A 24,686-nucleotide genomic window follows, 5' to 3' on the forward strand; every position below is an offset into this window, starting at 1 on the left:
TGTTATCATTCGTAGAATCGCTGTTTGAGAATCGTTCAAGGAAGCAGAAGTCATTGCTCTGTGGTAGAGTCCCGCCGTCGGATGCCTGGAGGATGAATGTGGCCGAGCAGGTTCTTCTTGTGAGCTCTCCGTTTTTAACGCCGATTGCTTTTCTTCAGTGCGGCACGAGGCCTGTGTAATGTGAAGCCATTTAAAAACCCAGTGTGAGCCTGAAGATTTGAACTAGTAAGTGAACTTTCATATTTTCCAGCCCTCGTAGAAGAAAAGGTTCTACAGTAGATACACTGTAAAATCGAATTAGTTTGACTTACTTGCATGCAAAAGCATGCATCTGATTGCCTTACAAAAATGAAGCGAAATCGGAATAGTATGACAAAAACGTAGTATAGTTCACTTACACAAGACTTCTAGTAACTAAAAAAGAACTGTAGTAGAGAGTGCTTGATAATTTACTTTCGATATCTTGACTAAGTATAGATACTTTTGTTGTGTTTTGCATGCTGGATGCTGAAGTTTGTGTGTGACTCAAGCATGCTCAATTGCAAGAAATTGTCACAAATATTGATTATATCAACCCAATTAAAGGTGTTTATGACATAAAAGATCCTAATTTGAAAAATAGACTAGTTAATGATTTAGTTAGAAGTTAGCTCACCTTTTAAAAGCAACCTATTACTTCTCCTTTGAAACCAAATAATTGTGATTTCTTGTTGCATCGCTGCATCGATAGGAAGAGAATTACAATAATGAAGTTCCAAGTGCCCAACTGAGGAACACTGATCACCGTAATGGTGAGTCCAAACACAAACTTTTTAGGAAAATCAGCATCAATTTATTACATCAGCTTATGTGATGTTCTCTCATTTTTCTTTTCTGAATTGACAATTCAGCATTCAAGATAACTAGAGAAAGATAACCGCAGAAGGGGAGGAAATGAGTGAAACGCCCCGTAAGAATTGCCTCGCATCAAAAACCTTTTGACAAAATGGCACTCAAACCAATCAGTTAATCTTAACTTGGGTTTTGTTTTACTCTTTGAGTAAACAAGGCATAGTATGTGAATAGAACAGATTACTGGAATTTTACAATTAAGTTAAGACGAGTAAAGTTAACTAAAGTGTTGGATTTTACAGTGTAGAACTTTACAGCCTCATGGGATCATTTTATGGATTTAGTTTTAATTCATTTTTAATTCAATTCTATGATTTAAGCACTAGAAAAAAATGTCAGATAACCCATTAAAAAGTCATTTCTTCTCATCTAGAACCACACTGAACCTGTTTTTGAATGTGGATTCCCACTGAGAGGTTGATTGTTTGAATGTTTAAACTATTTTCGGGAATATTTTAGGCACTCATTCTTGCTTGAGAGGCATTTTGTTCGATTTGTCAGAGACATGTGAAAATGTTGTGGCCTCATTCTTTTCTGGCTTGGCGTTTATTTGATGTTCTTAGGAAATATCAGTGAAAAACATCACGGTCCTGTTGCAATAGTGTCCCTGAGGAAAGGATTTCACATAACAGAAGGCTTTGCTTGACTTTCTAAGTCTGTACAATCTGAGTATAACACTAACTTTAACCGTTTAGTCACCAAAACACAACGTCAGTATGATATTAAGCTTCGGCGCGTGTGCCGGAAAAATTGTCCAAGTCTGAAATATTATTCAGAATCACTGAATCAACCAAAATACATCAGTTTAACTAACAAAACTAGATTTGTCTGCAGCTCTCAAACTCGATGTTTTGTCTCAACATCCACATTCACTGCAAGATCAGACATGGCTGAAGGACGCAGCGCTGAAAGTCTGTCCATTAGGGGTTGGTTCACGTGGCGTTCGCTGTCTTTTGTTAAGATACAAGGCATTAGCTTGACAATTTGTCATGTATTGTTATGTACAAATCACACGTCATGCCGGTGCAAACATTTTCGGCCAATGAAACGGAGAGCCCCATTGTCCCCCAGTGTTTCTCAGCGTTATGTAATAAAGATCTGCAAGTGCTGGCTGGTGATAAGCTGGAGATATGTTCACAATGCTACAAATCGTAGATAGAAAAACACTGTGGTGTGTCAAAAAAAAAAAAAAAAAATTCAGGTTTGACCTTATATTTCGATGGGCTTGTGGTTTCAACCAAAATATCTCTAGGTTTTCAACCGCTTGAGTCAGAGGAGAAGTGTAGGAGAGTTTGTCTCACTGAATTAAATTTCTGACGATATCATTTGCCAACTGGAGCAAATGATGTTTACCGCATTTTAAAATGGGCATGTTATGAACGGAAACTTTGCCTTTACTAAGAATAGACAGTTCTACGGCTCACTGTATGAAGAAAAGCCACTCTCCCTCCTGACAAAAGACAATTGGTCGCGGGGTGATCGTCAGGTCGATCGCATTCCGATCGGAATGCGCTGGTATTTTTGGGAAGTCATTGGGAAGCTTTCCAAGCACTTAACTGACAGTGGAATACTTCATTATTTGAGTCTCTCTGACATGTTTAGCATGAACTACAGTAAAAGCTGCTGTTCCAGTCGGGTGATGAAAGATTTCTGGGTGTGAAAACTTTACATTTAAACCCTTCTGTGTCATCCGGACAAGACCAGAACTGTTTAATCTATGTAAAATTGTAGGTTTTAACCCAAGTAAAGCCATTTTTGGTTACAGATACTGATGCTTTTGTGCAGGACGAAAATATTGGAGAATTTCAGACGTGTGGTTTGACATGACCGTCGACCTTGATTATGTAAAATTTCGCACAGGGTCGATAGAGGAATGAACTGTTTGTGATGGGTTGACCATGTTAGACTTCGGTTTATTATCAACTACAATCTTTTCTCTGTGGCAGTTTCTCTGAATTTGAATTGTAGCCTATATTTAGCACGTCTGCCTCGCTCTGAAGCCTTTGCAGAAGTGTCTCAAAAACAAGCAAAAACCATTCAGCCATTTTTTTCAGGTTTTATAACGCATGTCACATGGAATTAATCATATACACTAAACCATATACTTTACTAGCAGGTGACTGTACAAACATTGTAATACAACGCTTACGAGGGATTGGCCGTGCTGTTGAGAACTGACTTGTGAACACAGCAATATATGTATAATACGTTGACTAGAGCAGGTTTTGATGCTTGAATGTTGATTATTTTCCTCATATTCTCCAGTGTTGCAGCTCCTCTCTTCCCAGTCTGTCAGTAACGCTCTGGGGTGCGTTTCCCAAAGCGAACTATGGTCGCAAGTTCCGTCGTTACCAATAGAGTTCAATGGGGGACTTACGACCATGGTTTACCAACGATGCTTTCGGGAAACTCACCCCAGTTTAGTTCCTGTCTCTATGAAGCCCCGCCTTCTGAAAAGCACAATGCGCTCTGATTGGTCGGCTGGAGCAGTGTGTTTGGGAAATGCCCCGCCCCTTACCATAACCGCCAGTTTCAACACACTACTAACTAACTCAACCAGGCCCCGCCCCTTTATTCTGTGCATTAATTATTTAAATGAGGAATATCGTGAATGAAAACTACACAGGAGGCATTTCAGAAACACAGACACTGATGTAAACAGTATTTTCTGTGCCATTAGCTGAAGTGAAAACACTGAAAATAATAGTTTTTAAACCGGTTTTCAGAGCACTCCCCCCTGTCAAACTGCTCGTGATGCTCAAACAAACACATCGGTGTTTTGAAAGCATGCAACGTTACTCTTTTCTGGGAAATCAACTTACTATGTCTTACTGTAGTTATCTCGCCATGTTAAGCACTATGACTGCTGAACATCTGCTTTACATGTGCCTCGGCTCCACAGGTCATATATAATGCGTGCAGATATAAGCCAAGTATGAGCATGTTTTATACTGTAGATGCATTTACACATTACACATACGTGTACACGAGCATGTCTTTTGAGGTTCCCTTTTTCAAATAAACCCTGTCTAATCTGGAGGCGTGTTCACACTTTGAGCCGCTGGAGCGTTACAGGAGCACTTCTTCTGTCTGGCTTCATGTCTGAGGTGTCGATGCTTTATGAACAGCAGTGTTTGGTGCTGTCAGAGCACTTTGGCCTGATATGATTTCTTGATCTCTTTGAATGAAGGTTTCCTCTGAGGACGCTCTTTTGCACATGCTGATATCCTGTACAGAACTGTGCATTTGTGTTTGTCAGGGACAATACACAATAGTTACTATTTGCACTATGACATAAATGTGGCAGACTTAGACAGAAATGTTCATTTTCAAATCAAATCACACGGCATAAATCCCAAAACATATTAAATCGATCAGAAGTAGCACAGCTAATAAAATAAATGTTACATTTAAATTTGACAGTAACAAGATTTGTAATTTTCTAGAGAAAACACCAGAACAACTTTGAAAACAGCAGTACGTATATTGCAGTCATTGAATGCTCTGTAAGCAAAATTACTATAGAGAGAGAGAAATATATATATACACACACACACATATATATATATCTGGATTAATGACGTGACGGGTCTTCTTTTTTTTTTGTCCAAAGGCCTTAATAATAATAAAAAACAAAGATATGACATCCAAAGTATGTAAGGTAGAACAACTAGATCTCTTTTATTTAATAAAAAGGTTTTAATTATATTTTTCTACATATAAAGGTATTTTAAAGATTTTGAAGTGTCAAAAGGTCATTCAGTTTAACCATCCAAAGTCCAATACAGCCATTTCATTTGTGATTAAAACATCTTAAAATGTATATATTTTTCATTCTGGCATGATTTTATAACATCATATATCAACATGCAAAATGATATTAAAATTATGTGTAGCAATCGTTGCTTTATTATGAGAAAGAATGTCTGGAAAAATGAATTTCATTGATGTCATTCGGAGTAACCAATATAAAGGGAGCATTTTGGATCAAGTCATGTGGTCAGTATCATGTGACAGGATGTGACATCATTCAGACACCTGCAAAGGACCACATGGTCATGAACTATTTGAAAAAATCATGTTTTCTTTTGATCATACGCATGTCCCGAAACATCAGGTCATTCGGTGCAACCGCTATAAAACATGGAAAATGTAATATTGTAAAAACTTGTACCAAATATAAAATGTTTGATTGTTCTTTTGCTAGCTAGCTAGATATCAGCCTGTTAGCATTGAAAATATCGTCATTCGGTAAAACCAACATTTTGGTTAAACTGAATGACTTTTTTGGTGGAAAATTTTGTCCATCTTGTAAATTTTATTTATTTTTTTTGGACATCAAAATGTTACTTAGTGTTACTCAATATAACATGTTTTAAAATTTTACACAATAAACTAATTTTACAATAAACAAAAGCTAAATTAGCTAAAATATGTAAGTGGAATTAAAATAAAAGTTTAATTTAGTTTGATTCGAAAGAACTTGAGTGTTGGGGAAAGTTATTTTGAAAAGTAATGTTTCTTTACTCTTCACATTTGAAAAAGTAATCTGATTACATTACTCGCGTTACTTGTAATGTTTTACCCCAAACACTGTGTATTGTGATGACTTTTTAAGATATGCATCATATTTTCTGAAAACACAATTTCTGCAGTTCTGCACATCAAGGCAAAATACTATTTAAACAAACATTGTTTATTTTGATTTTTTTTTTCTGCAGAACTGTACAAAAGCGTAATCCATGATTTTAATTTAGACCCATATAAAATGCCCTCTAAAAACATTACACAGTCATTCCAGTGCTTTGAATGGCAAATCGAATGACGCACTAAACACAATGTATCTTGGGAAGAAAAGGCTGAGAATGATCTTGGAAATCCTGTTGTTGATGTTGTTGATGTTCTTACTGGGACACAGAATTGCCTTTGGCCTCATTCTGCAGTGGCTGTTTCTTTGGCAGATATGGTGGACACGCAGACGTTCGCCTGGCCCGTGGGATTCGGCCTGAGCGCTCTGGAACTGGACGAACTCGACGACAGCTCGCACTCGCTGGACATGAAGCCTTTCTCCACGCTGGACTACACCACCATTTCCGGCATCGAGTATGAGCCGAGTCCGCCGCAGAACGAGATGCCGCACATGATGGATCTGACGCACATGTACAGCTACAGGACGCAGGAGAACTACAGGACGCAGGAGAGCATCTACAGAGCTCACGAGAGCAGCTACATCGCCGACGACAGCGGATACAGAGCGCACCACGCACAAAGTACTGCAGCCAGACGCACTCACCGGTTCTTTAGGAAAGAGCTTGTGTGGGATGATGGGATAGTTCACTCAAAAATGACATCATTTACACTTCCGCTCATGTTTAGATTCTTCTGCTCATCAATGCATTTATTTGATCAAAAATATTGTGAAATATTATTCCAGTGTTTTCTATGTGAATATATAGTAAAGTGTAATTTATTCCTGAATTTTCAGCATCATTACTCCAGTCTTCAGTGTCACATGATCCTTCAGAAATCATTCTGATATGATGATTTGCTGCTCAAGAAACATTTATGATTATTATCAATGTTCATATTTTTGTGGAAACCGTCATACATTTTATTTTTCAGGATTCTTTGATGAACAGAAAGTTCTACAGAACAGCATTTATTTGAAACAGAATCTTTTGTGACATTATAAATGTCAGTTCTGATCAATATAATGCATCCTTACTGACTTTTTTTTTAATTATATAACTTTTGAATGGTAGTGTATCACAGTTTTCACAAAAATCTGAAGCAGCACAACTGTTTTCAGCATTGATAATAATCATAAATGTTTCTTGAGCATCAAATCATCATATCAGAATGATTTCTGAAGGATCATGTGACACTGAAGACTGGAGTAATGATGCTGAAAATTCAGGAATAAATTACACTTTACTATATATTCACATAGAAAACACTTATTTTAAATTGCAATAATATTTCACTGTTTTACTGTATTTTTGATCAAATAAATGCAGCACTGGTGAGCAGAAGTGACTTTTAAAACAAATTATTGAGTGAACTATTCATTCAACACATTTAGTTTTACCAAAATATGAGTTTAGAAAAGAGTATCTGTTTAACGAATGTTTGTGTTGGACTCTTATTCTAAAGCTGCTCCCTCTGATCCGTTTCAGACTCGATCAAACTCGAACCCGAGTCTCCTCCACAGTTTGCCGAGAACAGCCTGTCACTTTCCAAAGCTCACGAAGATCCGTCCGCCTCCGTGTTGAACATCGAGTGTCGTGTGTGCGGAGACAAGGCCTCGGGCTTCCATTACGGCGTTCATGCCTGCGAGGGCTGCAAGGTACGGCCAGAACCTCCTTCAGTTTCACTTCTGTCACAGCTGAAGGGTTAGTTCACCAAAACATGAAAATAATGTCATTAATTACACACCCTCATGTCGTTCCAAATTTGACTTTCATTCATCTTCGGAACACAAATTAAGATCTTTTTGATGAAATCTGAGAGATTTCTGTCCCTCCATTGTCAGCTACATAACTGATGACGCTTCAGAAAGTTCATAAAGAGACCATAAAACTAATCCATATGAATCGAGCGGTTTAGTCCAAATTTTCTATAGAGACTTGATCGCTTGATTGAATTTAGGCTTTTATTCACATATAAACACTGATCAGTGAACATAAACAGAAGCCAGCTGTCATAAATCCAGACCTGAATTTTTAAAAATGTAACAATCTTTTTGTCAGCTGTTAAATACATATATATAAAATTATAATAATGACTATTAGTAATTAACTACGAAATTACATCACAGTCACAATCATGATATTTTGGTATGCATGACATTGTATTTGACCTTACTGTAATCTGAGCACCTTTACAAAGAGTCACATGATCAACGTCATTCATTTACTCACCTCCATATATGCACTGAAATATTTCTTCTTTGTTACATTATATATAATATTTCTTTGCGTTACAGTGTTTAATAGTTTCAAATTGTTCTGAATAAGTTTTAGTGCTGTCAATCAATTAAATTTAAATTAACTAATTAATTGCACATTTTTCTGTAACATTTTAAATATTTTTATACTGTAATAATTTCACAGTAATGTAGAAACAACTTAAAGACAGTATATTTTAAATATTGTTTAATTGCATCCTTTTGAAGGCCAAAATCACTGATACTGATGTCTCTATGAAAAACATTAATTAATAAGATATTCAACATTAAATTCAACATTTATTAGCCTTTTAAAAAAATAACAACTTTTCATTTAAGTGAACTTAAAACAATCTTCGCACAAACCCATTATAATAAATGTCGTATTTACCTGTGGAAATATGCAGAAATTGAATAAAGTTATCAAACACTTTACAGTCTTCACTGTGTAAATGATTAATTAAATATAGATTAATCCTTATTTATCTGTTCCTTTTAGGGCTGCAATGATTAATCGCGATTAATCGTTTGCAAAATAAAAGTCTGTGTTTACGTAATATATGTGTGTGTGTTCTGTGTATAATAATTATGTATATATAAATACACACACATTCATGTATATATTTAAGAAAAGTGATAAAACATTTATGTTTATATGTAATATATATATTTATAATACATGCATGTATTTCTAAACTTTATACCTGTATGTGTGTGTATTTATATATACATAATTATTATACACAGAACACACACATATATATATATATATATTACGTAAACAGACTTTTATTTTGCAAACGATTAATCGCCTAGTTCCTTTTGTTCTTTGATGAACATTAATGACAGACATCACAGCAACTGGTTTATTAGGCTGCTGTCACTTTAAGAGTTGCCGAACATGACGCGGATCTGACACGCATCTCGTTTTCTCTTTAAGTTCATTTAAGGCGGTATTTAACTGCTCTTATGAGGATACTCGACAAAACGGGCATTTTGGCACAATTCTGTGTGTTATTGTTTGTTCAAGCGTGAAAGAGACTGCCGCACGTCTTTCTGCGCACACGAGTTAAAATTCACGTTTTTGAACCTTTTGGCCTTCCATATTACAGAAAGCACATTCTCTCTTGTCTTGTGCCTCTTGAATGGTTTATAAGCATTTGTGTGAATAAGAGCGTGATCATATAATGTAACGCAAGCCAAATTATGAGAGGAAATTTTAATACTTTTAAACTGAAATTGCATGCTCATTTTGACAGCACTACATTTAATACTTTCAGGTTCAAATACCAAATTTTTAATGTGAACCCCATTGTAAATTTGGAAGTGAAATATGTTGATATTAACCTAATCACACACGATCAGAAGATATCTGATGTTTGATATGCAGCTGTTTTGGACCTTTTGCGAGGCACAACTCAACCAGAATCAAAGTCCAGCTCAGGGATTGTAGAGATTGACAGCTGACGCACTCAATCCCTCGGGAGGAGCCGGGAGCTCAGTGTCTAAGAGTGAAGCTCCTGTGGGGTTCAAACTCACCACTTTTCACTTTTCAGCTCAGATCTTTAACCAGCACACCACAACACCCACACACACACACACACACACAGCACGGTTAATTGAGAAGAGCTTTGAACAATCAGATGCGTTAATACCCGGAAGATGCAACGCTCTTCCAGTCATTCTGACAAATTTAGAACATCGAACATCGAATTCATTCTCAGACATGCAGATAAGTCTGAAAATGCCCTGCCTGATACACCTAAACCTGTCTGTCACTTCAACCGCAAACCCCCGGCAAGTTTCCACTGTGGCAGAAATATGTATGGGCAGAAAGATATGTCTCAATAAGAATAATCATTTGAGTGGGTGACCCAGACATCTCAGGTGCTCACATTTCCCACACACTCGACATCTGTGGTTTTGATGAGACATCTCACAGAAACTTAAAAAGAGCTCCACGTACACGCTTAACAAACGTATTTATTATGTACACCACCGTTCAAACGTTTGGGGTCAGGACGGGTTTTTCTTTGAAAGACATTAATGCTTTTATTCGGTGAGGATGCATATTAGATTGATCAAAAGTGTTTAATGATTTAAAAGATTCTGTTCATCAAAAATGTATGACGGTTTCCACATGAAATGTTTCTTGAGCAGCATGAAGGATCACGTGACACTGAAGACTGGAGTAATGATGCTGAAAATTCAGCTTTGATCACTGGATATAAATTACACTTTACTATATATTCACATAGAAAACAGCTGATTTACACTGTAAAAATATTTCACAATTTTTACAGGGTTTTTGATCAAATAAACGCAGAAGAGACTCTTTCAGGAACGTGTCACCGACCCCGAGCTCTCAAGCGCCAGTGTAGATATCATCACGCCAAACATTTATGAAAAGTGTTGATGTGAAGACTTTGCAACAGGATGATCCTTTAAAAAAATGCAAATCTGGCGGCTAACCACATCCCCGCTCGATGTGCCGCGTTCTCTGAAGAATGAAAGGACTTCGCCTGAACTGTTTAATGTGTGTTTGTCTGAAAAACACATTTCGGAACGTACTAAATTTGGGATGTTCCTACTATGGCTTTACTAAAAATGGTCCGACCACAAGAGAAACTGAGTGGTATTGTTCCACGGCCTTAAAGATGGGTTCAGCCAACCAGGTGAACTCATTTATTGTTGAACAATACAAAGCCATGGTGTTGCACCTTACTATATATATTTTTGGCCTACGATGTTTCTAAATTTAAAAGTGGAGTGATTGAGAGGCAGAGTAAATGCATGAAAAACATCCTCTTTTAAAAGGCTCTTTCCTGTGTGCATAGTTCTCACATTGCTATGTATTTTTTTACATACTAAAAATACTGCACGGAGCGGGTCTTTGACTGCACAAGTATATGAAAATGTCGACCAAAAATAGATAGTCAACGTCTTTTTGCACCCTGTATTGTTTCCACTTTAAACACACTTAACGGATGCGGCGGTGGAAATCAGCGCTCGTTCAGAAGCGCGTGTTCGCTGAGGTCCGGTCATGTGGGTTTTCATAATATTTGCACATGCATTCTACTCTTATTAATGACCTTGTGTCAAGACTAACAAGAATTGTTTTTTGGCCAAAGTCCAAAGCAGGCCCTTCTTGTCTGTCTTAATGATATATTATTTAGATAAACGCTTGCTATCATGAGACCTCAGGTTATCTCTGGGTGCGTAATGACTCGAGTGGCATGATGAATGGAAAAAAATAGATTAAAGCATAACTAGAGAGAACGGAGAGCAGCACTGTGTGTTTTTGACTTGATTTAAATGACGTTAGCAGAATTGTTCAACCCATATTAGTTTCTTTTGTCAACACAACAGGTTGAAGCTCTCCAGCTTCAAAAAGAATCACCATAAAGGTTCACTCTTACAATAAAGGGTTTTGCAGTGATCGATTGAATAATCTGAAGACCCTTTTCCGCTGTACAGAATCTTTTGTGGATTCTTCCCATCAATGCCAATTAAGAACCTTTATTTTTAGGAGTGTTTGTGTGAGGAACAGAGCTGAATTTATGTTGCACGTCTTCCTCTGTTAACGAATCATTGACCTCCAGAATTGGATCTGATTTGTGAACAAATCATTTTTCAGGCTCTGTGAACTGAATCAACTAACTCACTGAATCAATTCATTCAAGATCTCTCACACAGAAACGGTTCGTTCTCAGAGCAGATGTTGTTTCTGGACAGTTCACAAATCTTACAATACTTAATATAAGTCTACTTTATGGTACAAGTGTTATTTTAGCATAATTCAGATACTATTATAGTTTTTATTAATATTATTTTTTATATTTTATGTTTTCATTTTAGTTAAAGTTTTAGTAATGTTGTTGTTGTCTATATAAGTTTTTATTCATTTTTATTTACATTATTTCAGTACATCAAGTTAAATTGAATGAAAATGAGAAATTTAATAGTTGAAATTTAATACATTTTATTTTTATTTCAAGCAACATTTTTTTTTTTTTTTTACTGTTTTAGTTTTATTTTCCGTTAACCCTGTGTGATACTTTTGTGTGCTTTTTGAAGTTTGAAAGCTTCAGTCCAATGGAAAAGAGCGGCCAGTACATTTTTCCACATTTTTCCACATTTTTCCATGGAAGCATGCATTGATTTGGAATGACATTAAAGGGTTAGTTCACCCAAAAATGACATTTCTGTCATTAATTACTCACCCTCGTGCTGTTCCACACCCGTAAGACCTTCGTTCATCTTCAGAACACAAATTAAGATATTTTTGATGAAATCCGATGGCTCAGTGAGGCCTGAGCAATGACATTTCCTCTCTCAAGATCCATTAATGTACTAAAAACATATTTAAATCAGTTCATGTGAGTACAGTGGTTCAATATTAATATTATAAAGCCACGAGAATATTTTTGGTGCACCAAAAAAACAAAATAACGACTTATATAGTGATGGCCGATTTCAAAACACTGCTTCAGGAAGCTTCGGAGCTTTACGAATCGAATCAGAGGTTCAGAGCGCCAAAGTCACGTGATTTCAGCAGTTTGGCGGTTTGACATGTGATCCGAATCATGATTCGACACAAAAGATTCATAACGCTCCAAAGCTTCCTGAAGCAGTGTTTTGAAATCGGCCATCACTAAATAAGTTGTTATTTTGTTTTTTTGGTGCACCAAAATATTCTCGTGGCTTTATAATATTAATATTGAACCACTGTACTCACATGAACTGATTTAAATATGTTTTTAGTACATTAATGGATCTAGAGAGAGGAAATGTCATTGCTGGCTATGCAGGCCTCACTGAGCCATCGGATTTCATCAAAAATATCTTAATTTGTGTTCTGAAGATGAATGAAGGTCTTACGGGTGTGGAACGGCATGAGGGTGAGTAATTAATGACAGAATTTTCATTTTTGGGTGAACTTTTCCTTTAAAAGTGCGCTATGTAACTTGTGTCCCTCTAGTGGTTAAAAAACAAAACTGCATGCATTTCGCGGAAGAACAATTGTGCTTCGGCTCTGTGCGGATGAATATGATTCTCCTACTGCTCATAAAACATTCTCTGCTCGAGATTTAACCAGTTTAGATCAAGCTGAAGACGTGACTGTAGCTTTATCCATTAACAGACACAGCATTTCCTTTAAAATAAATCCTTTGTTCGGCGTTTGTTTAAAACAGGTGATTCTCCAGAGGTTTTTGCGGCAATCTTTCTCTCTCGTTGTGAGACTAACCTGTGTCCCTCCCACACCAGACACGCGTCAGAGCAGACTTTTCTCTATTTACGAATATGACGAGACACACACGGGCGAGTGACGCGATTTCCCACGAAAACCTAAAATATAAACACTTATAATAGTGAATCAGGGTACATGATGTACTTAAATTTTGTTAATTTAAAAAAACTAAACAAAAAACATTACACAGTGCACCTTTAACTAAGAAAACACTGGTAGAGGATCAGCTGAACTGTCACCGTCGCAGTTTCAGCGCCGAATTGAGTTCTGTCAAGCGTTCAGACCTCAGGTCTATAGGAACTGCTATTGTGATTGTTGACAATGAGCTGAATAGATCAGATATGTTTTTAAAGAATTCTAACAAGGCTTCAGGAAAGCCTATTCCCCTTCCTTCCTCACGGCATTCCTTTTTCTCTTTTTTTGGCAGGGATTCTTCCGCAGAACCATTCGCTTGAAGCTGGTCTACGACCACTGCGACCTGCACTGCCGCATCCACAAGAAGAGTCGCAACAAGTGCCAGTACTGCCGCTTTCAGAAGTGCCTGATGGTTGGCATGTCGCACAACGGTGAGGTGCCGCAGTGCACAGATGGGTCTGAAATGAACCCTGCGCTCATGAGAAAGGCCCTGCCATTTCACAGAACTGGTTTCTGTTTGAACCACTCGAGACAGACTCTTCTGAACGCTACGCCCTGAGACAACTGCGCTTTGCTTCGTATGCCTTGTTGTTTCCTTTGTGTGGTCTCCTGCTGCAACATATGTGGCATTTCTTTCAGAACGTGCAGAGATCTTGTGTGTGTGTGTGTGTGTGTGTGTGTGTGTGTATGCGTGTGTGCATGTGTGTGTGTGTGCGTTCGTTGTCTCTGGGCTTAAAGGCAGAGTGACACCTTACTTGCAACCCTGCAACCGCACGAGTCTTGGTTAAAACACCTCAGCGTGGAACACCACATGTCATTACCATACTATCTATCTATCTATCTATCTATCTATCTATCTATCTGTCTATCTATCTATCTATCTATCTATCTATCTATCTGTCTGTCTACTCTGTTTTGTTTTTTCTTTAATTTTTTCACTTCCTCTTTTCCATTTTCTTTGAATATTTCACTGTGCATTCTTTCAGTAAAGGCTCTTACAGTCAGTGTCGAGCGTGTCTGAAGCTGGTTCAGGTGTTATCCGGCGAGGTCAGTCAAGTTTAGCGTTATCAGTTTGCCGCATTCCCACTGGCTTGCTCTTTTTTCCCTCCTCCCGCTTCGCACGCTCTCTCTCTCTCTCTCTCTCTCTCTCTCTCTCCATCTTTTCACGCACATTGCAGTGGTTGGTTGAAATCTGGCAGGGATTTGACTCCTGTGTCTTTTATCAATGATTCATGAAAGCGTGGACGGTCTGCCACAAACATGCTGTGTCACTCGCTCTGGCCTCCAGCCAAACCGTACAGGAGGAGAAAGGTAGTTCGGCATGCTCTAATTTACTAAACGCGTGATAGTAATGAATATGTCATATCAATCAGAATAATTCTGCTGCAAGTCAGGGCATATATATACGTGAAAGCAACCGTTTACCATTACGGATATTAGATAACTTCTGTCATTCTGGCTCAAAAGCCGTGTGGGATAGAAACTTCAGACGTCAGCGCTTCCCAACCCCCAAATCAAATAACGTAATCAGACAATCCCGATCAAAGGTGTGTTAAAAAAAAGTTTATTTGTTCAATAAATCGAGGGCACTTTTTCACGTTTCCTGTTTAACTGGGCTAAAAATTTTCCGAAGGTTTATCGGAAGACGCTTAAAAATCCACATTTCAGCAGTTGTTAAAGTTTTTGAGAGCTCACGTTCAGCTTGACATTATTTTCAGCTTGATTCGCAAAATGGTTAGATGGGTTTACGACTTGGTATGTCCTTGTTTCTGTTGCCTTTGATCACGCCGGCTGTCCTAGATTCAACGGAAATACTTACAGGTTTCACAAAGTCGAGATTGCCATGCACAGATTAATTTGGTATTAGATGCTATTGTCTGATTTGAAACGTCAGGCCTGTCATGTGATCTCGGCTGATAACTCTTTATTTTCAAACATATTTTACATTTCAGCTCTTAAAGGGATAGTGCACCCATACATGAGTCATTCTGAAACCATATTGCTGTTATTTATTGATTTATTTTTGTTCCTGGAACACGAAAGGAGAAGTTTTCGAAGAATGCTGCCGTTGGATTATTCACTGTAAAAGTGAAATGACTGTTCTATAAATTCTATAAATCATGGTTTTCGGTTTACGTCTGTTTTGTTCAATTTGTCTAAAATCACACTCTTGAGAAAAACGCTTCTAAATAAGATTAAATAGCTGCATTAACATAAATGTTTTGAAAGTGCTATAAAGAACCATAGAGTTATTATAGAGAACCTCATTTTTAATAATAGTTCATTTTAATGTTATTTATTATTCATATTATGCTTTATCTACCTATCTAGCAGGTCTAATGATACCTTGTAAAAAGTCGTGTCGTTTAGGTCATTTTATTGTTTATTAATATGTGAAAGTGTAGAAACATCTAACAAGCTGAACACATTAATAACTGACAGTGAACATGAAATAATACATAGATTCAACACAAAATTACTGTAATGAAGGCCAATATCTTCACAATCCTCTTTACATCCATCATTATGTGTGTATTTTGAGATACAGAATCTGTCATGGTAGAAATACACAAATGAGTTTAGTGTGTAAAAGCAATGAAGTTCATGAAGGCCAAACGAAGCTATTGTGAACGGACAGATGCATGAAGATAAAAGGGATAAAAGTCATGGGATAGCTTTAATGTTTTGGTGACTGAGCATGTTTATGCATAAGCCACATTCAATACCTCTTCCCTTCCCTGTTCTTTAGGAAATCATTACATATAGAGCGAGGGCGTGTCTCTGTGTATCTGATAGAGTAAACGATTCCAGGAGGGGCTCGTCCGATTCAGTGACATCATCGCTGAGTCACATGCGTTCGAGGATCATTGCTCGATCTTGAACAGAAACTTCAATATTGTGATTGTCTACAAAACACAAGGAGACTGACTGAATCATCAGATTAAGCTTAAAATGTGCTAAATATCTAAAATGATATATTATCAGGTCAATACAAATAGTCTATCTTTATTGTTTTAGATGTTTTACAAGAAAATACATTTCAGTTTTTCTAAGATTTCACGTTTAATCCAATGTGTTACTGTTTTATATGTGACCATGGAGCACAAATCCAGTCATGAGTCACACGGATATATTTGTAGCAATATCCAACAATACATTGCATGGGTCAAAATTATCGATTTTTCTTTTATGCCAAAAATCATTTAAGTAAAGATCATGTTCCATGAAGATATTTTGTAAATTTCCTACCGTAAATCTATCAAAAATTAATTTTTGTGAGTGGATATGCATTGCTAAGGACTTCATTTGAACAACTTTAAAGGTGTTTTTCTCAATATTTACATTTTTTTGCACCCTCAGATTCCAGATTTGTATCTCAGTAATAAAGTTAACAAATAGTTGCAATAGCTGTAACAAACCATACATGCTTATTTAAAGCTTATCTATTCAGCTTTCAGATGATATATAAATCTCAATTTCAAAAAACTGACCCTTATGACTGGTTTTGTGGTCCATTTGTGAAATTTACTATCAGTATATGAGTGAAAACTGTTCCAAAGGAAATCCTAGTGTATTTATTTTTTTAGTGTATGGCATAAACACTCAGTTTTCTGTATCGCTGTCAGAATAAAAACTGCAGAATGTTTGAATCGGTCGTAATGACCTGCGCTAACATACTGAAAGACTGAAAACAAACTCCCACACATCCCCACAGACCGAAGACGTTGAGCAAAGACTGCCAGCATGATGGATCTGGGATTTTGGGGGTTTTCAACTGTCTGTTTGTTTGCTTTTTTCCCAGCCATTCGTTTTGGTCGAATGCCCCAAGCCGAGAAGGAGAAGCTCTTGGCCGAGTTCTCCACTGACGTGGACCACATGCACCCAGAATCGGCCGATCTCCGAGCGCTGGCCAGGCATCTGTACGAGTCCTATCTGAAGTACTTCCCCCTGACCAAAGCCAAGGCCAGAGCCATTCTGTCAGGAAAGACCAGCGACAACGCAGTGAGTCCGGAGCCTTCCGTTACATGCGTTCTTTTGCATCATTTAAAGAGGAACTATTATGCAGTTTTACAAAGTCTTGATGTTGTTTTTAGGTTTTCCTGCTTGAATGTTGATTATTTTCCTCATATTCTCCATTGTTGCAGCTCCTCTCTTCCCAGTCTGTCAGTAACGCTCTGTTTAGTTCCTGTCTCTATGAAGCCCCTCCTTCTGAAAAGCACAGTGTGCTCTGATTGGTCAGCTGGAGCAGTGTGTTGTGATTGGTGTTTGGGAAATGCCCCGCCCCTTACCATAACCTCCAGTTTCAACACACTACTAACTAACTCAACCAGGCCCCGCCTCTTTATTCTGCGTATGAATTATTTAAATGAGGAATATTGTGAAGAAAACTCAAGATGGAGTTCAGAAACACTGATATAGAGAAGAACTCCCACCTTTTTCCTGCTCAAACAGCAACATCACACACTGAAGAAAGCAAAAAAGCAGAATAGGTGCTCTTTAAACACTGACTGAAATGCCTTTCACAGGTGCAGACATTTGAAACCATCACAGGTAGCGCCGTCGCTGTCTAGACGCAACATAAAGTGCACTTGAAGCGTGGCCTAGGCAGAAATTCAGGTTTCCAACGTTAACCCGTCATGCAGCTCTACACACAGATAACCTCACGCCATGATTTCGTCATACTGTGCAAAACACATCATAAAAACAACATTTTTTCACTCTCAGATTATTTCAAGAACATTCCTAAAATGAAAGACTTATTTACTGGTTAATATTAAAATGGGCGAGACACCCCAGGTGAATAGGGTAAAAAAATTAACTTATAGATATCACCATACTACCCCAGCTGATTGATTACATTAAAAATTGCAAACATTTTTTGTATTACAAGTTTTCTAAAATGTTATTTTTAAATATGCAAATGAGCTGTTATCTAATTAAATATGCGCTAATTTGCATACATTTCTAGAACAAAAATCTGAATATTGGATGACGTCAAGTTCAAAATTCTTGTTTAATTTTTTGGACATATTAAATTCAAAAGATTTTACAGAGGACATTTTGGATATCTCTTTTTATCACTCCATAAATCAGAAAATACTATCAACAGCCAGAAAAAAAAAATTTTCACCATTTTTTTAGGAATAAAATGTTGTAGAAAATCAGGCAAATTATATATCAACAAATCCCTCTGTAAAAACCTTCAGAATATAGATAGGAATAAAACTGTAAAGTTTGGTGTATATAAGTTCTGCTGAAGTGGAGATATCTGACTCAGAGCAGGAGAAAAAACTCATTTTGAGAAAACGGCCTTTAAAGATATTTACTGTAATTGAAATCTATAGACGCAAAAAGATAAAGTGCTATAAAATATACACTTAAAAGTGTATTTTGAATGTTTTCTTTCCACTAGTCTGAAAAAACACTTTATGAAAAGCCAAAAAGTGCAAAATCTCAAAATTGACAGGTGCCTGAAAAAACAGTGTTTTTGCCTGTAGTGTCTCGCCTTAAGGTTAAAGCAAGTATTTGGACACTTAAAAACACACTTTCATTAGATGACAATAAGTTGCATGATGCAGAAAGAATGCATTTTACATTTATTGTATTTATATAAACACAGCAATAATTAAAGAAACATTTCTGTTCTGTTGACACTAGTTAAATTCAAACGCACCGCACAGCTTCTGCGTCACGTGACTTTAACAAGAGATACGACCAAGGCTGTTCGATGCTTGTTTTGACTAACACAGCGGGCGATACCAAACATCTGCTGTCTTCAGAGGGAAATATTTATAAAGGCACAGACTGCAGAAAGAAAATATGAAAGTATAGATATTAATCTATATATATATCAGAAGCGTCCTGGGCATATGCGCTCCTGCAGCCAGCTCGACGGAAGTTAACACGAAACAGAAGATCAGCGTGGGGATTTTCTGTTCTAATACGAGAGTAACACTGAGAGGATTTATGGTTAGAAATGAATCCAAGTGACACTGATCGGCCCTCCTGAAGTCATATTTTATTATATTACTGTACTATAGAGAACTCAACACACATTCAGTACGCAAACTCGGGTGCTTTATGAGCTCACAGTAAACTCCGGTGCTCAAGGGGGCGGTAGAGGCTCCTTCATGGCTGCATCCGAAATCACATGATAAGCACTTAAAAGAATGTCCATCATATGCACACTTCCGGAAGAAGTAGGTCATCCGGGAGCTTTTTGTCGACTCTTTTATGAGTACTGTGCATTCAGACATACTGCTCTTCTCACATACTTTTTTTCGCCTACTATATAGTAGGGAAGTACGCGATTTCAGACGCAGCCAATGTTTGTGCATTACACTGGATGTTTTATGCATCAGGTGCAAAAAATGTGATTTTTCAGTAAAAATTGTTTCTAAATATCCTACACCAAGTTTTTTCCCAGCGTACCCACTGTAGATAAAACAAACTTGTTCAACAAGATACTTCTGACCTCGACCTGAAAGAGAAACCTTTAGTTTAGACGGTTTACTCTCAGTTGCACCACAGCAGCTCTTGAGTTCTGAACTGAAGTCTGACACTTTTTGATACACAATGACTCATGATTCCTTCCATGTTTTGAGCCGGAATCTTGAGAGAAACCTTGAGAAGTTATTCAGCCAATGCCAAGACATGCATTGATGAGTCACTGACGAATGAGGTCTTTAAAAGTGTAGATATAATAAATGCAGATATAATTAATTTTGAAGTTTTATTACGTGTTAACAATGAGATTATGTGGTTTTTATAATCAGTTAACACTGATTTTGTCATTTTTTTTACAAGATGGACAAAATTTGTCACCAAAAAATTTCGGTTTTACCGAATGACGATATTTTCAATCAATGCTAACAGGCTGATATCTAGCAAAAGAACAATCAAACATTTTATATTTAGTACAAGTTTTTAAAATATTCCAACATTTTCCATGTTTTATAGCGGTTGCACCGAATGACCTGATGTTTCGGGACATGCGTATGATCAAGAGAAAACATGAATTTATCAAATAGTTAAGAGAGAGTTAGTTACTTTGCTTCATGACCATGTGGTCCTTTGCAGGTGTCTGAATGATGTCACATCCTGTCACATGACTTGATCCAAAATGGTCCCTTTGGTTACTCCAAATGACATCAATGAAATTCATTCTTTCTCATAACAAAGCGACGACTTCTACACATAATTTTAATATCATTTTGCACTATGTTGATATTTGATGTTATAAAATCATGCCAGAATAAAAAATATATACATTTATTACAGTTTAAGATATTTTAATCACAAATGAGCGGTTGGACGGTTAAACCGAATGACCTTTTGACACCTCAGAATCTTTAAAATACCTTTATATGTAGCAAAATATAATTAAAACCTTCTGGATTCAGTAAAAGAGATGTAGTTGTTCTACCTTACATACTCTGGAAGCGTACACTTATCACGGACGGTCTTCTTGTTCACAGCCTTTCGTCATCCACGACATGAAGTCTCTGATGGAAGGAGAGCACATGATCAACTGCCGGCAGATGCCCATGCAGGAGCACCGGAGATCCGACGTGGGCATCATGCGTGAAGTGGAGCTTCGTTTCTTCCACAGCTGCCAGTCGCGTTCGGCCGAAGCCGTCAGCGAAGTCACCGAATTTGCCAAGAGCATCCCGGGCTTCGTCAACCTGGACTTGAACGACCAAGTGACGCTCCTGAAGTACGGCGTCATCGAGGTGCTCATCATCATGATGGCTCCGCTCATGAACAAAGACGGCACGCTCATCTCCTACGGTCAGATCTTCATGACCCGCGAGTTCCTCAAGAGCCTGCGCAAACCCTTCTGTGAAATGATGGAGCCCAAGTTCGAGTTCTCCGTCAAGTTCAACATGCTGGAGTTGGACGACAGCGACATGGCGCTGTTCCTGGCCGTCATCATCCTGAGCGGAGGTGGGTCTCGATTCAACCAGCCAAATCTCGTAGATTTCATCTGTTCAGAGATAACATTAACCTCAGTTGCAGTTTTACTTCAGGTGCGACCACAAGCTCAGTGAGTCAACCAGAGCGTCACACCTCAATCTTTGTGAAACCAGAGTCGGCAGCTCATATTCGGCTCCTTTTGAACCCCGATCTGATGTTATTATCACTAGGATTATTTCATGACACTTTGGTGGTAAAACCACAAGACTCTGAAGGCGCTGGTTATCATTTAGCTTTATTGCTCATCGAGGCATGAACACAATAAAATCACAACCTCGAGCGCTGATGATTCAAACTCATGACAAAAAATGTGAAAATAAACCTCAAATATTAACAAATATTAAATATTACAAAATACTACAAATAACTGAAACATAAAAACCGTTAAAAAAAATTGGATACTTAAAAAAAAAAGTCAACTGAAAAAAAATATATATATATAAATTAATAAATATTTTTATATTATTTCAACATTTCCCATTTTCATTTAGTTTAATTTCATGTACCAAAATAAAAAAAACTAAAACTGAAATAAAAATAAATAAAAACTATATAGATGCATTTTGAAAGAACAAAAACTAAAAGCTGCAAAATTACTAACATTTTAACTGAAATTAAAATGTAAATGGAAAATGTAAACATAAATACTAATTCAGAATATTGATAAAAATATAGTGATAAAAAATAACAATATTAATTATAAATGAATAAAAATCACATTAAATAAATAAAAGTCAACTGAAATAAAATAAAATATATAAATTAATAAATATTTTTATATTATTTCAACATTTCCCATTTTCATTTAGTTTAATTTCATGTACCAAAAAAAAAAACTAAAACTGAAATAAAAATATATATAAATGTATTTTGAAAGATTAAAAACTAAAAGTTGCAAAATTACTAAAATTTTAACTGAAATTAAAATGGAAATGGAAACTAATTCAAAATATTAATAAAAATATATTGATAAAAATCATAATGTTAATTATAAATGAATAGAAATCACATTAAATTAAATAAATGTTAACTGAAATAAAATAAAATAAATAAATAAATAACATTTTATTTCAGCATTTCCCATTTTCATTTAGTTTAACTTCAAGTACCAAAAACTAAAACTGAAATAAAATTAATAAAAACTATATAGATGTATTTTCTTAGTTACAAAATTACTAAAACTTTAACTGAAATTAAAATGTAAACAAGAAATATACACATAAAAATTAATTCAAAATATTAATATTTATAATATTATAATAAATGAATAAAAATCATATTAAATAAAATTAGTGATACTACATAACAATTATCATTGTGACAATGATACATTATTTAAAAATGCTAAAATCTATATTTTAAAGAATATTTGTAAAGTAAATTTTTAAGTATTCATTGTGCTAGTTTTTGGATTATTTTTATGATTTACTGTATATAAATAATGAAACTTGAGTTTTTATTGTTTAATGTGTTGCTTTTATCACATAATGAGAATTTGTGTGATTATCATCATGTTTTATTATGTAATGTGACCATTTTAAGAAAAAAAAATCATTTTGACATTATACCAATAACAAGAACAGGCTTTTTAATGTGATGTTTGTTTGTTTTTTAATCACAGTAATGAGAATTACTATTATATTACTATTATTCTATTTTTTTTATTCTGTGTTGAAACATGACCCAAACTGGAAAAGCTGAAGTGAATCTTTGTGAGATTCACTGGCAAAAACGGGTCTATCTTTAGCTCCTGGTTGAATGAAGCCCTGTGGTTTTGCTCTCGTCTTCCTCTAGATCGTCCCGGACTGCTGAACGTCAAGCCCATTGAGGATCTACAGGAGACGGTTCTTCACTCTCTGGAGCTGCAGCTGAAGACCAACCATCCAGACTCGCTCCAGCTCTTCGCCAAGGTCCTGCAGAAGATGACGGACCTGCGGCAGCTGGTGACCAACCACGTCCAGCTGATCCAGCTGATGAAGGAGACGGAGGTGGACTGGTGCTTACACCCGCTCCTGCAGGAGATCATGAGGGACTTGTACTAGTCTGTGTTTGTGATCCTGAGCTTTGGTTTACTGCTCTGAAGTTTTTGCACTGTAACAGACAGAGAGACCGGTCGTTTCTGCGTCGTGTCCACTGCGGCGGCGCTGGTGAGAGAGGGCAGTACCACTGTGAACATGTTCTTTAGCAGGTGATTTTTGCATTCATGGTCCTTACAGATAAAGACAAGGACATAAAAGTGACACTCCATATTTAATTTTGAATATACTGTAGCAGTGTCCAAAAGTCTGAGACTACATTTGTAAAGATTCAAACATAAAAAAACAAATAAACAAAAGGACTGACGTTCTGTTTCTAGCTGACTGGGCAAAAACAAAAACTCCTTTAAAGAGACTTTTTTTTCTTCCACTGAAGTTTAAAATGCTTTCATTTCAGGAGAAATACTGCTGATTTCAGCTTCAAGAACTGGTGTCTCAGACTTTTAGACACTGTTTTACTGCGGTTCATTTTTGGCCATCATCAAAAACTTGATAATAAGTTCAGATTTACACAATCTTCCGGAGTGCCACACATGTCTCCAACATTTGTTCATGTAGGACTGCAGTGAAAGAGAACTGAAAACACACACAAACCACAGACTGTGAGCAGATATATGACAGATAAATCTGAATATACGTTCATTTTAACCACTGATATGGGGTCGCACGTGACCGTTTCTTCCTCGTCGAGCAAATAAAACACTTTCTTCGATTGTTTTCCAAACATCTGCTCTTTTTTGCCTCAAATTCTGATCTTAAATATGTCGACTTTTACATTTATGCACAATCTGTTTAAACTGCGAGGGACTTTTTTTTGCTTTATTGTTCTCTGTCAGGACTTCAAATCATTCTAAAGCCTTAATTTTTTACTTTAATTCACAAAATGTATGTAAATATGAAACAAAGATTTTAAAAGGGAGCTCTTTCATACATTTTAAATGGCATGATGTAAACCGTTAAATGTCAAGTGTATTTGAGTTTGTAAATAAATATTTTCAAACTAACTTGTGGATTAATTGTGTGGTTTTCCCACTTGCACACTTTTGATTGACGCGCTGTTGGTTCAAGTCGCCGCACGCCTTCTTCGGTGTGTGTGTTCAATGAATGTCTTCCTCCTGCAGGAGGGTGCGTGCCGTTCCAGAACACGCAAAGCTACTTTCAGTCATTACATCATGCTTTTATTGCGTGTGTCTCTGAACACACCCTGTTGGGATTGCAAAACGTGAACTTCGCTGCACCCCGCAGTAGATGCATATCTCCTTTGACAAAATATCATTTCCAGCTGGACAGGACGGGAATACTTCTTCCTTTTGATGTTAGAAGGTTATAGATGTGTACAATGAGGGAGCTCGGATAATAAAAGAGGTTTGATTTGATGGCGTTTTCCAGGGGGAAGTGGAAGACTGATCTGTCATTAGTTTTTTTTTTTTTTTTGTACGTTTCCACTGCT

At 36.7% G+C, this 24,686-nt stretch overlaps 1 protein-coding gene across 2 annotated transcripts in view; it reads left to right on the plus strand.

Annotated features, from left to right (window-relative positions):
* pparg (peroxisome proliferator-activated receptor gamma) overlaps positions 1-23,381 on the plus strand; it is a 34,109-nt gene extending 10,728 nt beyond the window's left edge. For both annotated transcript variants that reach the window (XM_048173306.1, XM_048173304.1), the window contains exons 2-7: positions 5,853-6,161; positions 7,068-7,237; positions 13,516-13,654; positions 17,026-17,225; positions 20,702-21,170; positions 22,995-23,381. In XM_048173306.1, coding sequence (XP_048029263.1) covers positions 5,855-6,161; positions 7,068-7,237; positions 13,516-13,654; positions 17,026-17,225; positions 20,702-21,170; positions 22,995-23,242 — 1,533 coding nt within the window. In that variant the 5' untranslated portion in view covers positions 5,853-5,854 and the 3' untranslated portion in view covers positions 23,243-23,381. The remainder of the gene's footprint in view (positions 1-5,852; positions 6,162-7,067; positions 7,238-13,515; positions 13,655-17,025; positions 17,226-20,701; positions 21,171-22,994) is intronic.
* The last annotated feature ends 1,305 nt before the right edge of the window (positions 23,382-24,686 follow it).

This window comes from Megalobrama amblycephala, linkage group LG21 (assembly GCF_018812025.1).
Source record: "Megalobrama amblycephala isolate DHTTF-2021 linkage group LG21, ASM1881202v1, whole genome shotgun sequence".
Classification (NCBI taxonomy): Eukaryota; Metazoa; Chordata; class Actinopteri; order Cypriniformes; family Xenocyprididae; genus Megalobrama; species Megalobrama amblycephala.